Source organism: Phycodurus eques, chromosome 1 (genome assembly GCF_024500275.1).
Source record: "Phycodurus eques isolate BA_2022a chromosome 1, UOR_Pequ_1.1, whole genome shotgun sequence".
NCBI classification, from domain to species: domain Eukaryota; kingdom Metazoa; phylum Chordata; class Actinopteri; order Syngnathiformes; family Syngnathidae; genus Phycodurus; species Phycodurus eques.
This window is the reverse complement of record NC_084525.1, coordinates 37,849,678-37,866,693: the sequence shown is the minus strand read 5'-3', so window position 1 is coordinate 37,866,693 and position 17,016 is coordinate 37,849,678. Positions and strand designations below refer to the sequence as shown.

Here is a 17,016-nt window from a genome sequence, read left to right as displayed (position 1 = left end):
ATCTTTTTAAAACAATGTACATATTTCCTGACTTTTCCTTTATTTTGATCGTGTCATTTGGTTGATGAACCATTTGTTTTGTTTGATTTTAGGAGAAATCATCACATTTTAATTGATATTCATTTGTATTCCCCCTGTCTTCTACTTCTACATGCAGAAATTTCATGTTCCCTTTTTTTTCTTTTTCTTCCCCCCCCCCCCGAATTACAATGGTTTGGCACACTTTTTACAGCGTTCCTAACACCATCTGCAGCAACCCCCCTCCCCTTTATTTCCTCTCAAAAATGGCAGGACTCGAACACAATCCGGGCTAGGGGGCGGTCTGGCTGCATTAATCAATTACTCAATCGACGCTTGTGATAGAATGGCAAATGCTTGTTGCCTTGGGTTGATTCGTTATCTTGGCTCTAGTCTAGTCGATACCATCGATTATTTCGGGTGGGAAGTGGGGAATTCCGTTGGTCAGCCACAGGGTGGATTGGGAGAGGGGACAAGTGTGCGCGGTTTGTGATTTGAAAACCTGCTTACCTGCTTGTGTCGTAGATGGCGTACAACTTCTTATTTCCGTCAACGGCATTCCTGAAAAAGAGTTTAAACACATGAATTTTGGAGGATTGTCCGGATCAATTAAACACCTATAGTCCAGTGTCCACATATCAAGTTGGATATACTATAGTTTTTTTTGTTTTTTTTAACTACAGTGTAATTAGGTTTTGGACAGCTCTTACTGTTTTATTAGAGTCTTGCACGCAGACATCATGACGTCTGCAACACTGGAACAAGTATGCAGGACAAATTGACAAATGTATTTAATGAGCCATGGAACTCGGGTACCCTCTCATGGCAACCGTCAGGATGAGTTTACTTGGAGATATTCAGCTTGGGGTGGTGATTGGACTTTTTAAATACCTTTAGACTGTGTCACCGACCATGCAGAAAGTAGCCTACTCTTAACAATTACTTTTAATAGGGGAGAGCAAAATTAACCCCTCCATAGCACTCAATGGAATACACGTTAATTAAGTATTTTCCACAGAATGTTAAGCACTGGATGGACCATTTTTTTTTGTTTTGAAATTTTTTATTATCATTCCATTTCTTCCAATTTAATGGCAACATTAAGAAAGTTCAAAATTGTAAAGCACGTCTGATGATTGATGGCTCTCTTGAGTTCTACCTAATGTATCCCGTATGAACAAGTTGTCAGTAATTTTATGACCTTAACGGTACATGATGTACCCACACGTGTCAAGGCTAAAATTGGGTATAGCCAATATTAGGGATTCTTTTTTTCGGAGCTCATTCAACCCATGTAAAATATTGAAATCAACCATTGTAGTTTCGTTTAAGATGAACATGCCAATCCTCGTGCTCTAACTGCATATGAATCGCGTTTCAGGCTTTTGAATGTTTGTGCCCCCATCCTTTGTGTCCGTCCCCAATAACGTGCAGAAGCATTTCTAATCAATTGATCATCCATTGCTGCACTTCTAGTTCTTCTCCACCAGTCGGCGTTATAGCGAGCGACACCGACGGCGTGGAGTCACTCCGGTGGTCTCGGGGAAAAACATGCCTGAGTGCAGCTGCGGCAGCACCTCTGGAGTTGATGCGCGAGGAGACGCGGTGCAGCAGCAGCAGCAGCAGCAGCAGCAGCAGCAGCAGCAGCCGGTGAGCATGCGGGAGAGATGGAGACATAATACTCCCACAACGTCAGACAACCACCGAGAGGACGGAGCGGAGAGAGAGTGAAGGGGAGACCAGCAACCAGACCGGGGATTATAGGTGACTGGACCCGTGCAGAAAATCCTCATCCCTCAGGGAAAGCGTCTGAGCGGCCAAAACAGCTGTGAAGGATGGAGCAGCAGCAATCAGGTGTTTTCTTTGTGTCTTCTAACAATTAAAGCTGCGAAAAGGGTTTCGGGGTTTTGATGAGGTCGCTGCCTGACGAAGAGAATGGGAAGCGGTGATGTTTGCAAGTGTGGAGAGTGCGGGGTGGCCCTGGAGCAAATTCTGTGCACAGTTACTGAGCCGCACGACAGGGCCATTTTGCGGCCAAATCAGCTCCACCGTTGGTGCATGACGTCCGCCAAGATGTGAAAGAGTTGCAGCCTCATTGAGCAGATGTTTGATTAGGAAAGTGATTCCTTGGAGGGGCAAAGAGCTTATTTGTGTGAGTTGCTGAGTCTCACCTGGCGTTACAAGCTGTGCTTGCAAGGTTTGATGTAATGTTGAATTTCGTGGCGTGGTTTCATTTGTTGTTGTTTTTGTGTGTGTGCATGGTTTCAGCAGCAAAGAAAATGAACAGGATGTCAGCCTGCATGACGTGGCTTCTCCTTACCCTCCTTCTGTTTGGATGCCAAAATGGGTAAACCAAACTCAAGTTTCACTGCATCACGCCCACATAAACATCCTTACACCTACTGGCGAAGCGAGGTAGATTTCCAAGAGCAACATCTACTACAGCAGCATTACAAAATGATTTTGTAAAGGAAGCTCTTGGATGTCAGTGGACTATTTGGTGAGCTTTTCTTTCAGCACAGCCTCCTTCTTACTGATTGATGACATATCCCTGCTGCACTCTGCCTTAAGTGCACGAGGATCCTTCGTTGTGCTGTCCGTAAATCAGCACAATAGCCCAATCTCATCAGTGGCTCGTCGAATGCGTTCAAATCTTACACGGTAGCATATTCTCAATTCTGTGCGGGTAAATGTTCGGCATTGTTTTTCTTGTCTCGTCACATATTAATGTCGCCTCAAAGGAGCCTTTATTCTTGTCATACCGAATTTGATGAAGAAAGTTTTTAAACAGATATATATTTTTTTAAATATTCTGAGCTGAACTTTTAATCGTCTCAGCTTGTGGTTGCAGGCAATGCTTGTGTTTAATCATTTAACATAACAAGGTTACCCTAGTGTTGGCCCGGCAGTGGATCACATTTAACCACAGTACATTTGACACGCCTGCACTTTAACTAACATGAGGTGGTTAAATGTTGGGCCTTTGACTTCACCTCTCCCCTCGCAGAGGCTGTAAGTCCTCCCCGGAGGCTCAAAAGGAGGCGGCCACTAGCGACAACAGCACAGTGTTCACCAGGATCCTGGATGGGCTTCTTGATGGTTATGACAACAGGCTGCGGCCTGGCCTTGGAGGTTGGAGCATATGTCTGTCTGTCTGTCTGGAATGCTTCAATCCATCCATCTACCCAACCTAATTGTGTCATCTAAACTCAACCATTGCCCAAATTCTCTACCTGCACTTCGAAGATCCTGCTGACATTTTTACGCAGCATTTCTTTTTGGGGTGGGTGGGGGAAGGGGGAAATGCAAGATACTGATAAGTGAATAGTTGAGATGTGCAAGTTAAATGGCGTCAATGTTAAGAGGGTGGGTCAGTTTTCTCATCATAATATTCGCCTTGGCAACAGGAGCAAACGTTGAGCGTTGACACGCACTGCTATTACAAGATGCTTTTTTTTCTAGAAGGTTATTAGTTGAAAGCTTTTCAGTTTCACTAGTCTTCAGCTAACAACACGTTTATCTCTTAATGTATGGCATTATCATTCTTTGTCCACCTCCAGTTCTTTTATACGTGCTACATGCATGATTAAATACATCGATAACTCTAAATAAGGAAGAACTATAAAGCTGCTTTACACTGAATGGCTGCAAAACCCTGCCCTCACATCATGGTAACAATTCCTGCCCTTGACAAGAGGGTACATACAGTAACTATAGAAGCAGCAAACATTTAAGGCCTCAATCCACCATTGGTTGATGATCTCGCTACATGACAAGCAATCAGAGCCGGCCACGAACAGTCCATTGTGGATGAATGTGTTGGTGTTGCACAGTGTTCCGAATTCTATTATGACACCACCCTCATCTTATCCGGAACATGTAATGTATTCTGTTTTATATATATATATATATATATATATATATATATATATATATATATATTGCATTGGGCAAACTGGAAGGAATCTTCATGAAGCATTGTGAAAGACAACCAAGGTTTCTTTATGTGCAAATGCATGCTATAGTAGCATGCAGATTACCTTACTATGAAATTGTAATTCAGTCATGGCTTTAAGGTGGCTCGGCTCTATAACAGACTGTCCATATTGTAATAAATTCTCTTTCAAATAAGACCTAACTTGTCCTAACTCAAAAGAGACTAAATGTGTAGTTTTTCAAAAATGGTTGACTGTTTGCTTGTTTTGTTTTTTTAAGCCTAGGTTGTGTTGTCTTTATAATATACTCATTTTATTTTTCTGCCGTTTCTAGTTTTCTTTTCTTATTATTTGTTTGCAGGAGTTTATTTTTGAAGCCACCTTCCCTTTTTGAATATTGTATCTTTTTGCTCTGCTATTAAAAAAAAGAAGCTTTGATAGTGCTCCAAATTTAGGCCCAGTTGTCAAGCTTTGTCCATGTTCTCTCAACAGAGAACATCACAGAGATCAAGACGGATATTTTTGTCACAAGCTTTGGCCCGGTTTCTGACACAGAAATGGTGAGTTCACCTTCATAAAGGTCTCATCGTTGTCGTTTTGAGGTAAGTTATTACTGCTGATTCTGTTGCCATGACAAAGTTTAAATATCTTGTGGATGGCCCTTTCCAGCCCCTTCCAAATGATTCATGGCCTTAATAAGCCACTCTCTCACTCACTTTGATCTCTCCCTATGTCATTCACAGTGGATTTATGTGAGCTAAGAAGAATAGTGTTTACTGTTGTTGGTCATATTTTTTCCTCTTTCTCTCTGGTGTTTCCTCTCAGGAGTACACCATTGATGTGTTCTTCCGTCAAACTTGGAAGGACGAGCGCCTGTGCTTCAAAGGGCCGATGGAAAAGTTGTCCTTGAACAACCTGCTGGCCAGCAACATTTGGACACCTGACACGTTCTTCCTCAATGGCAAGAAGTCCATTGCTCACAATATGACCACGCCAAACAAGCTGCTGAGGCTCATGGATGATGGCACTCTGCTTTACACTATGAGGTGGGTCATAAGTTTAACCCAAATAATGTTTGGTATTCACTCATTAACTTTTTTTTTTTTTTTTTTAAATATGTATTTATAGATTTCAAATAATATGCTTACCAAAACACCATTTACTTCTTATACAGTATAAGAAGAGGTTAACTGAAAGACGGGCAGCAGAAATTCTTCAAATGATATAACAATGACACCCAGTGGTTCTTTTTGGACCTGCCCTCGACACATCTAGTTTGCTGTAAAAGCAAAAATAATTCAATACCGCAATACACAATATTCATTTGGATTGATTGATTCCGTTTGTTTTTCCGCACATTTTCATGATGTTGCCTATTTCAGGGTTAAATATTTGAGACATGACTCCTGTAAAAGTTGGAGTAATGGTCAGCACAGGGGTGGACAAAGTATGGCGTTCTTTTATGCCCACCAAACATTCACATTACCAAGAATCCTGTAATATTTATTGCACTAAGCCTTTTTTCAATGTTGATTGAAATGTATTGAGAATTGCTTTATTGTAACTAATTATATAAAAAACATTAGATACAAATTTTTACTTTTTTTATGGACAATAAATGTAACATTTTCTATTTATTTTATTCAATAATTGTTATTTTTATAAGTAATTAAATTATATAAAAGAACATTTAAAAATGAGAATGGATTATTATTCTATTATTATTCCATCCTTGTTCTATAATCTATACCACTTGACCTCATTAGGGTCGTGGGTGAGCTGGAGCCTATCCCAGATGGCTTTGGGCGAGAGAGACCGTCTGGATTGTCAGCCAATCACAGGGCATATTCCATTATTAAATTTTACATACAGTTTTGAAAAAAAATTCAAAACCTCATCTCGGAATGACCTGCCCCATCTGTCCCTTTTACAAATCAAATGTAGCCCTTGAGCACAAAAGTTTGCCCACTTCTGGGTTAGCTTGTCTACCTCACAGCCGAGAGGCGGTACTCCGGCTTCCTCCGCCATTTCCAAAAACATCCATGTTAGGTCCACTGAAGACTCTAAATTATCCTTTGGTGCTAATGGTTTGTTTGATTATATGCCTTGCTTTTGCCTGCTGACCAATCCAGGTTGTACTCTCCCGCTTGCGCAATATCGGCTGCGACATGTTCCAGCGCTCTCACAACCCAAATAAAGATAAGCAGTATACTAAATCAATGGATGGACTTTTGTAAACAGTACATGGAACAGATAATTACTGCTACTGACATGCTACCATCACTGATAGTGATGACGAACGAGGACCCTTGATCTCTACAAGGAAGGGGGTATACTGAAAATGAATCAGAATCCAACCTGAAGTGAAAATTAGGCAAGAGTAGGTTCCTTTTTAATCATCTGATATTTCCAGTGCTGGGCTTGTCATTACCAAAAGAGCTTAGCCACCCATGAGTGTTAACAACACACATCCAACTCAGCAGCCATGGTATTTTTACTTTTCATGTTTTTCACCATCAGAAGAAGTCAAATGCGTTCAGACAGAACTGGTTAGGATCAAACTGCTTCACTCTCATGGTGTTGGGTGGAAACGTTTTTTTTCCGATCTCATCTCATTACAACGACTTCAGAGAAAACACAAAAGCTACCTTGAAGTACGAGCAGAATGCATAAGGTCTTGTTTGCAGACTGTTAGAAACCACATTCAAATTCAAAAATCTTTCAGCCATACTGCTATGAAGACCAAGGTCACGTGAATGCGGAGTACATCGTAGAACACCAACAGCCATTTTCTATTTCTAAGACATGCTTTGTCTTTAATAGACTTCTTTAGTTGTTTTAAACTGACACAGTAATGCAATTGGTTATTCTTGCACTGGTGTGGAACGCATGCTGAGTCTCAGTGGGAACCAAAGCTGGCCTCTTATCCAGTTTGTTCAATTGAGTCGTATAATTGGGAATCCTTCTGCTGCATGTGTGTGCAGGAGGCGTTGGAACATGGAAAAAAAACATGTCCCAAGTGGATTTCAACACATCTTGGTCAGACAATTATCAGATCAGTGTAAAGCTCGTGGGGGCTGGAGGGAGTATTCCTTGGAATGAGGTTAATGTATTGCTTTGTGCGCCACTGAATAAATAACGTTCACTGAACTTCACTCATCGTATCACTGACATTACGTATACTGTATTACAGGGTAAGAAACAGGATTAACCCAGGGGAATTTATGTTATAAACCTTTCACCTCCTTGTTCTGAATATTTTACTAATTTACAATAATACATGATTTTCTGATCTTGTGGAATTTGAACGTGTACTCTAATCTATAAAGCTAGACTTGATCTGCTGCCAGGTTTTATCCAGTGTTTTTTTTTTGTTTGTTTCAGTTTTTTTTAAAGAGGGTGTTTACTGTTTGAAATTTAAGGGAAAATTGAATTTAAAGACAAAATACTCACATACAACAACAACAAAGTCTTTCTGTTTCCATCTGTGGTGTGAAAATGTGGAGCAGACTATGCATCCATCCATTCTCCGTACCGCTTATCCTCACTAGGGTCACGGGCATGGTGGGCAATTTAGAGTCTCCAATTCACCTACCGTGCATGTTTTTGGGATGTGGGTGGAGACCAAAGTACCTGGAGAAAACCCATGCAGGCACGGGGAGAATGTGCAAACTCCACACAGGCAGACAGATTTGAACCCCAATCCTCAGAACTGTGAGGCAGATGTGCTAACCAGTCCCCCACCGTGCCACGGAGCAGACTACAGGTGGATCAGGCACAATGTCCAAGCATAAACTCTAAAACAAAAACTGGAGAGGTACAGGAAACCAGAAGGACTTGGGTAATCACCTGATTATTTAACAGGTTTAGGAATTAGCGTGTTGTAAGTCATTGTTTATTTATTTTTTTACTGGGAAAAATTATGTTATATTATTGCGAACTCTAATTGTTACATCAATAGGACTTTGTTATGGGAAAGTGTATGTATAAGGCACAACCCCAATTCCAATGAAGTTGGGACGTTGTGTTAAACATAAAAACTAAATTTAAAAAATGTGCAAATCATGTTCAACCTATATTGAATAGAATACACTACAAAGACAAGATATTTAATGTTCAAACTGATAAACTTTATTGTTTTTACCAAATAATCATTAACTTAGAATTTTATGGCTGCAACACTTTCCAAAAAAGCTGGGACAGGTGGCAAAAAAGACTGAGAAAGTTGAGGAAAGCTCATCAAACATCTGTTTGGAACATCCCATAGGTGAAGAGGCTAATTGGGAACAGGTGGGTGCCATGATTGGGTATAAAAGGAGCTTCCCTGAATTGCTCAGTCATTCACAAGCAAAGATGGGGCGAGGTTCACCTCTTTGTGAACAAGAGCGTGAGAAAATAGTCGAAAATGTTCCTCAACGTACAATTGTAAGGAATTTGGGGATTTCATCATCTACGGTCCATAATATCGTCAAAAGGTTCAGAGAATCTGGAGAAATCACTGCATGTAAGCGGCAAGGCCGAAAACCTACATTGAATGCTCGTGACCTTCGATCCCTCTGGCGGCACTGCATCAAAAACCGACATCTATGTGTAAAGGATATCACCACATGGGCTCAGGAACACTTTAGAAAACCAATGTCATCCGTAAGTGCAACTTGAGACTCTGCTAGGCAAGGCAAAAGCCATTTATCAACAACACCCAGAAATGCCGCCGGCTTCTCTGGGCCCGAGCTCATCTCAGATGGACTGATGCAAAGTGGAAAGGTTTTCTGTGGTCCGACGAGTCCACATTTCCGATTTTTTGGGGGAAATTGTGGACGTCGTGTCCTCCGGGCCAGAGGAAAATAACCATCCGGACTGTTATGGACGCAAAGTTCAAAAGCCAGCATCTGTGATGGTATGGGGCTGTGTTAGTGCCAATGGCATGTGTAACTTACACATCTGTGAAGGCACCATTAATGCTGAAAGGTACATACAGGTTTTGGAGAAACATATGCTGCCATCCAAGCAATGTCTTTTGCATGGACGCCCCTGCTTATTTCAGCAAGACAATGCCAAACCACATTCTGCACGTGTTCGTCATATAAGAGTGCGGGTACTAGACTGGCCTGCCTGTAGTCCAGACCTGTCTCCCATTGAAAATGTGTGGCCCATTATGAAACGTAAAATACGACAACGGAGACCGCGGACTGTTGAAGAGCGGAAGCTGTACATCAAGCAAGAATGGGAAAGAATTCCACTTACAAAGATTCAACAATTAGTGGCCTCAGTTCCCAAACGTTTATTGATTGTTGTTAAAAGAAAAGGTGATGTAACACAGTGGTAAACATGACCCTGTCACAGCTTTTCTGGAACATGTTCCAGCCATAAAATTCCAAGTTAATGATTATTTGCTAAAAAAAATAAAGTTTATCAGTTTGAACATTAAATGTTCTTGTCTTTGTAGTGTATTCAATTAAATATAGGTCGAACATCATTTGAAAATCATCGTATTCTGTTTTTATTTATGTTTAACACAACATCCCAACTTCATTGGAGTTGGGGTTGTACATTGTTTATTTCTAATAAACAGTGTATGAACTAAATTACATTAGTAGGTCATTGGCACAGAGATAGTTAATTGTATATATTGGGTAACTACATAGTTGCACATAAATACGGATATTGTGGCAAGAAAGTGTATTGCATATTGGTACATGGGATACAATGTTATGTTTTGTTATGTATAACTAGTACTACAGGATATTGATATTCTTCTTCCAACTCTTTTTGGAACATCTGAAGATGTGTAAGCGTGTAATTTATTACCCATGTTTGTGTTGGTTATTTGTTTCCATTATTTAACTGTTATTATGTTGTTTTCAATTGTGTTTTTGTTGTTTTCTTCTACATTTATAACTATTGTAATTGTTTTTTGTTTGTTTTGTTTTGTTTTTTTAATTTTTCATACATGTTTGAAATGAACCAGGAAAAATAATAATTTCTGCCATCCAAACATTCTATGACCATGGTAGCTAAATGAAAAGTTACTGTATGAACTACCGGTTCTACTTTAGTGTAGGATATACTTCAAGCAAGATTCACACAATTCATGACTGGAAGCTGTAAACAAGAAAGTGACCACCAGGTGGCAGGGCTGTCATCTCATGTGCAAAAGGAAAACCAAGAAAATTGAACACTCATTTTGTGCAGATTTATTGATTTCAGTTACGGGTGCCTTTACAGTTGATTAATCCCCTTCCCCCCCCACACACACACACCGCCCCTCCCCCCGCCCCCAATGAACTACTGTTAAAAGAATCAGATCCTTCTTGTTTTTATTCCACCTCAGACTGACAATATCAGCCGAATGTCCCATGCAACTGGAGGATTTCCCCATGGACGCCCACGCCTGTCCGCTGAAGTTTGGCAGCTGTGAGTCAAGTCAGGTTTGGTTCACGAAATATGAAATATGTGGAGCAAAAAAATAGAATACAGCATTTTACTCTCACAGTCTATGTGAGGCAATACATCTTTATAAAAAAAATCAAACAAGTAAGAATAAACGGGTGTTTATGGGTAAATTCAGCAATTACAGAAGCTGATCAGTCATTTGAGCATCGGGGGAAGTCCAGTAGTACACAAGTATTGTTACTAGGTCAATCAAGAAGTAAGGATTACTGCACGTTAACCAACTAAATTAGGCCACCCAACAGTAGTGCTTGCCCATAATAAGATGCCCTGTGTTCTTGACCTACTGACGAGGGCGGTAGGACAAGAACGGAGAGAGGGTTTATAAAAACAGATTTCTGGATCCAGATTTCTGTGGTATGTACTCCAGCCACTGTCACTATATATGAAAAGCACGTTTGACTGAAATCCAATTACAGTGTGAGGGGGGCACTTGGGATTCCTAGGTCAAAGTCGTATCTAATCGCCTTAGCGGAATGCCCTGCAGGTGAGAGGTGTGTACATTATAGCAATAATCTGCTATATTGTATTTTACTTGCCCTTCTGCACAAAACATCCCCTGTCATACTTTTTATTGTGTTTTCTGACTGACATTAACATCACCTGTTTTCACATTCAGTCGCATTCCTCACAATGCACTTATCTCCACAGCGTACAAGCAGATCATAAAGGAATCAGTGATAGCACTAAGCCTCTATTTCTTGCTGTAATTAAAAATGGCTCAAATTGATCTCAACCAAAGCAAGTTTTGTTAATTGATAATTCAAGACTTGGCTCCCAAGGCACAGAGCACTGTGTTACATAGCTTTATTTTACAGCCACAATAATGAGCCTCACATAACCTAGAAAATTGTTTCAACATCATTTTATTTTATGGTAATGATAATTTCTTGTGACTAGCCCTAACATACAACAAGCACTGCCATTATTGTTGCTTTTAAACGTGAGATTAAACAGACGTAAATTGTATTTCCCTTTATTTGGTGATGTTAAATGACATTAAAAGTTACATAGCAAAAAAAAAAAAAAAAAAAAAAAGAAACAAACATTTCCTATTATTACATGTATTCATAATTCATAATTGGCCCTGGTGAATTCCATTAATCCCTTACCCTCTCCTGCAGAACCTATGTTCTAATTTACCCACTTGCCTTCCGACAGTCAGTTCTCAGTCATGCATGGATGAGTCACTGCAATTCGCACACAGTGTCTTGTTCAGAATGCACCTTTTTTTTTTTTTTTTTTCTTTTTTCTTTCTAAAAATCTGAATGCTAATCTCAGGGAGGAGTCCAATTTTGGATTCATGCAAAGAGGCAGTTTGAGCTAAACACAACTTTACATGGTCAAATTTGTTCCAGGAAAAAAAGAGCTGTGTTAAAATAATGGTAATCTGGAAAACCACTTCATGAGACTGAACTGCATAGATAGTAAAATTTGCAACCTTCATGTTTCAGACAGACAGATAAGGTTTAGTGAGAAGTTTGGCAACCTTATTGGCACACAGTGTTCAGCACTTAGCGTGAATTGTGGGAAAGTTGGCATAGGTATGAGTCATCATGCCTGCCAAAGCAATGAGCTCTTCTTGGGAGTAATGTAAATCAATGACAGTCCCTTATTCCGATCTAAGTATTTTCTAATTAAAGCAGACCACACAAATCTCCAGCAGGCAGGTGAGCACCCACAATATGTATTACATTTTTTTGTTCAAAACACCTTCCTCATACAGTTTGCCACTTTATTCAGCTGTATATTTTGTCACAAATATAGTTGTACAGTGGCACGGTGGATGATTGGTTAGAGCGTCAGCCTCACAGTTCTGAGGACCGGGGTTCAATCTCCCCGCATGTGTGGAGTTTGCATGCTCTCCCCGTGCCTGCGTGGGTTTTTTCTGGGCACTCTGGTTTCCTCCCACATCCCAAAAACATGTGTGGTAGGTTAATTGACAACTCTAAATTGCCCGTAGGTGTGAATGTGGGTGCGAATGGTTGTTTGTTTGTATGTGCCCTGCGATTGGCTGGCAACCAGTTCAGGGTGTAGCCCGCCTCCTGCCCGATGATAGCTGGGATAGGCTCCAGCATGCCCGCGACCCTAGTGAGGAGAAGCGGCTCAGAAAATGGATGGATATTTGTACACAAATAATAATTAAAGAGATACAGGATATTTCATAGACTGTCGGTATGTTGTCGTTGTGACTTTTGGCTTGTCCCATCAGGGGTTACCAGTGAGTCACTCACATGATTTGTGTGGCACACTTTTTTTTTTTTTTTTTTTTTTACACTGGATGTCCTTCCTAACAGAGGAGACCCATCTTTTATCCGGATTTGGGATTGGCAGTGGCTGGGTATTGGGGCACTCACCGGTAATCAAACCCGCATTGTCTGCACGAAAGGCAATAGCCTTATGCACACTACCAGTGCATAACACTTATTATAATCTACATTAATGTACTATTTTCTGTTGCTTTGGTCATAATTTCCCTGGATACTATATGGATAGCTTGTTCTACATGGAATAACTCATTTTCTGTCTAACGCCTCGCAAACTTTGTATCTACTTTCTCCAGCAATGTGTGTTCTCTTTATATCACTATATTCATATCAGATATTTTTTTTGTTCATCCCTAATTCTTTTTGGGTTAATGTAGAAATCCCAAGAAGCAAATGTTCCTTAGAGCTAAGCACTGCTTACAGCAGCCCTTTTTTGTCTTTGAACTCCACTATATACTTCAGCTTTACAGATGCCATCTCTTTTGTGCTCTGATTTTAATAGTGTCTCATCAGACTGAATAAGGGATGAGCATTTCAACATATTTATTTATTTAATGTTTGGAAAATCTATTCATTTTCGCTAGCGGTCGTCCTCGTTCGGGTCGTGTGTTAGCTGGGGCTTCGACCAGCTGACTTAGCATGAGAGACGGGGGTTCACCCTCGACTGGACGACAGCCAAACACAGATGATTGGAAAAATGAACTGTTATTTTGCTCTTCAATTATGATTTCCATTGGCAGTCCAGTCATCAAAAATGTGAATAATTCACCAGTCCACTTAAATGAACTGACATGCAACTCCAGCCTAACAGTTCCTGTTGAGAAATACGAGCATGTCGTCATGTGATGGTCACTCCAGCAGCCAATACCCGTTTCCCAGGCACGGAAGTTTTATATTCAAAATTCCTTGCTAAACTTTGCTCAAGGTAGTGAAATAAACTTGTCTGAGGAATCAACTTCCACATGATCGACACACAATTTGTATCAGTAATTAATTATTAATGGCCACCCCTGGACAAAATACACACTTTGATGTTTAGCCATTGCAGGTGCAAATGACAGATCATTTGTTTGTGCAAGATGAAATCACAGGGGTGGCGTTTTCATCATAAGAGTGATGCAATACATGATGAAGGTTAATCCAACTTGGTCTTGCTTCGGCTGACAAACTGACCCAGATAGGTGCTTTGAACAAGAAAACACTGAAATATCTGTATTTGCACGTGTTCTAATCAAAAGCTGCATAAAAGTACATTGTGTGTTTAACGAATGTTAATCCTCGTATTGTTCAAGTTGGCTTATTTAGAATACACAGATATATGCAGCGATTCTCTGTCCGTGTCAGATGCCTATCCAGTGTCTGAGGTGGTTTATACGTGGACTCAGGATGCTTCCAAGTCCGTAGTGGTGGCAGATGATGGGTCCAGACTCAACCAGTACCTTCTGATTGGATTAACCGCTGGCACGGAGGACATACACACAAGCAGAGGTTAGTGTGTGGAATGAATGCAAAAAGCAGTTTCACTAATCAAAGGAAGTGGTGACACGTTATTTAGAAGCAACCACTTAACATAAGGGATGCTCTTTTACTGGTCAAAGGTCAAGACGACAAAGAATATTTTGGGCACAAGAGAAGATGTTTACAGACATAGTTACATCCATCTAACTTGAATCCTAAAGTTATAACATTTTATTTCCAAAAGGCCACATTTATGTCAAACTATCCTCAAAACTCAGGAAATCCGTAGTTACAGTTACAAAAACTTCTTATATAAATATGAATGCATTTGATTAATCCAGTTGTCATGTCTCTACCAGAAGCTATTTGTGTGCATGTCCACCAAACAAAATCCTCTCTACACAGCGAGTAATGGGGTCAAACGGCAGTGATGGAGAGCCGTCAGTAAAAAAACCGTGCATCAGCCAGACTTAACTTTTATTCTTCACCTGCTGAAAGACACACTGTATGCCGCGTGCTATAGGTAACACACGTTAAAGGGCTGTAACTATTTCTAGATTAAAAGAAGGAGAAAAGAGCGTGTGAGACCAAAAGTTAAATGTGGGAGACATTGTCGGCGGATCAGCGTCAATGAGCGGAGGCCAGTATGGCAGAGTAGCCTATCCCTCACACAACCAGCTGTCTACGGGCCCGGGGCAGCCTTGTAAAACAACGCTTATCCCTGGCGTGAGCCCGCCTGCGCACGCACACACACACACACACACACACATGAAACAGAACCAGAGAGAAGCCTCGGGTTAATCCCCAGGCAACACCCGACCACCCCCACCCCGACGGCCACCATCCAGCCAACCCCGTCACCTTTTGCATAAGAAGATGACATCACAGATCAGTGAGGGATTGGTTGTTTGGTCCTCAGTGTGTGCAGTTGTCTACAGATTTTAATGACTGTCCAGACTAGGACATCCGCAAAGTGTAGGACGACATCTTGGAGGCAACCTGGTAATGTCTGAGTACATTTTGGCATGTATGAGGTTTAATTATCCGATAACTGGAAGAGTTGACTTCAACTTGCTTAGAAACATGAACCTGTATGCATGTCGGAATGGGATTGGACAGCCAGCTGTGACATGTGGAGGGTTGGTGCAGCGGTGGGGTGTGGGTCATTGAAAGGCATCTGCTTAATACTCTTATGTAAAATGGAACTGTAATACAAGTCCATCCAGTTTGTAGTACAATTATCATTAAAAGTGTGGATTTCCCATTCCTTTTTGGTTTTAATTCATGCACCAGGCCTGAAATTGCCCACTGACGCACTGCATCACATTTATGTGGAGACATTTGTACTATATTATTTATTAGGCTCTACACAATCAGGATTTTTGGGGCCGATCACCGATCAGCAAGTTTATAAAAAACGATAACCGATCACCAATCCGATCACAAGATGGAACAATGTGTCTATTTACATGACTTGCTCATTTATTGTATATACTTGTGTACTGTATACTGAGTATCTTAAAGTATTGTCTAGCATTTTAGACATAAGTTAAAACATCAATGACCTCTAGGGGGCAGTCAAGGATTGGCCACTGACATAAGTTAGGTCAAATCAACATTACAACATGACAGAAATAATGGGTGCCAATTTACTATAACTAAATTACTTTATTGCAATTATTTTAACAAATACTGTTAATAACATGCTTACGCTAACCTTCTCACTGTCCCAGCTATATGGACGGGTGTTGTCCAGAGTTTGCGTCTGTTTGGCTTTTCCTCGTCCTGTGTTGCTTGAAGGTGGCATGCTCCTCCTTGTGTACATTATTCAGGTGCCCGATCAAATTTGTTGTGTTGAAGCATTTTGATGATGTTCCCCACGACATACTTCAGTTTTGCACAGACTGCAAATAACTTACGTGTCGTTTGTCTGAGACACCGGAAAATAGTCCCACACCGATGACGTGTTTTTCACCGACAAGATTGAAAAAATTCATTGTTGGCCATCAGATAGTTACAGTCCTCCGTCACAAGACACGTGACAGGGCTAAAAATAAACTAGCTTTTGGATTCATACGCGATGGCGACACGGAGCCGATCGATGACGTCATTGATCGGGTCGGTGAATTATGACATGAAACCCGATCGGCCGATCAGCATAAAATGCTAATGATCGGCCGATACCGATCAAGCCGATCAGATCGGTGTAAAGTCTGTTATTTATATTATGAATGCCCCTCATATGTGCACACCACCTAGAAGGCCATAACCTGCATCTAATCAGTTCACAAAAGGACTCTTCTAAAACAATCAATCCAGTCAACCAAGGTCAGCAAAACACTATAAATCATCCATCCATCCATTTTCTGAGCCGCTTCTTCTCACTAGGGTCGCGGGCGTGCTGGAGCCTATCCTAGCTATCATCGGGCAGGAGGCGGGGTACACCCTGAACTGGTTGCCAGCTAATCGCAGGGCACATACAAACAAACAACCATTCACACTAACAGTCACACCTACGGGCAATTTAGAGTCTCCAATTAATGCATGTTTTTGGGATGTGGGAGGAAACCGGAGTGCCCGGAGAAAACCCACGCAGGCACGCGGAGAACATGCAGACCCCACACAGGCGGGGGGATTGAACCCCGGTCCTCAGAACTGTGAGGCAGACGCTCTAACCAGTCATCCACTGTGCCGCCCACTTTAGAGATGTGCATTATTATTATTATTATCTTTATTATTGTTATTATTATCTCTTTGGGCGAGAGGCGGGGTACACCCTGAACTGGTCGCCAGCCAATCGCAGATTATTATTATTATTATTATCCATCCATCCAGCCATTTCCTTCCGCTTATCCAAGGTTAGGTCGCGGGGTCAGCAGCTCAAGCAG

At 41.1% G+C, this 17,016-nt stretch overlaps 2 protein-coding genes across 4 annotated transcripts in view; one reads left to right on the top strand and one right to left on the bottom strand.

Moving 5' to 3' along the window:
• LOC133410266 (gamma-aminobutyric acid receptor subunit beta-3-like) overlaps positions 1–17,016 on the bottom strand; it is a 71,720-nt gene that overhangs the window by 42,188 nt on the left and 12,516 nt on the right. For all 3 annotated transcript variants that reach the window (XM_061691176.1, XM_061691167.1, XM_061691158.1), the window contains exon 2: positions 529–579. In XM_061691176.1, the coding sequence (XP_061547160.1) occupies positions 529–579 (51 nt within the window). The remainder of the gene's footprint in view (positions 1–528; positions 580–17,016) is intronic.
• LOC133410283 (gamma-aminobutyric acid receptor subunit alpha-5-like) overlaps positions 1,799–17,016 on the top strand; it is a 39,088-nt gene continuing 23,870 nt past the window's right edge. The window contains exons 1-7 of the mRNA XM_061691212.1: positions 1,799–1,872; positions 2,287–2,365; positions 3,026–3,150; positions 4,446–4,513; positions 4,779–4,999; positions 10,285–10,367; positions 14,015–14,158. Of these exons, the coding sequence (XP_061547196.1) occupies positions 1,854–1,872; positions 2,287–2,365; positions 3,026–3,150; positions 4,446–4,513; positions 4,779–4,999; positions 10,285–10,367; positions 14,015–14,158 (739 nt within the window). The 5' untranslated portion in view covers positions 1,799–1,853. The remainder of the gene's footprint in view (positions 1,873–2,286; positions 2,366–3,025; positions 3,151–4,445; positions 4,514–4,778; positions 5,000–10,284; positions 10,368–14,014; positions 14,159–17,016) is intronic.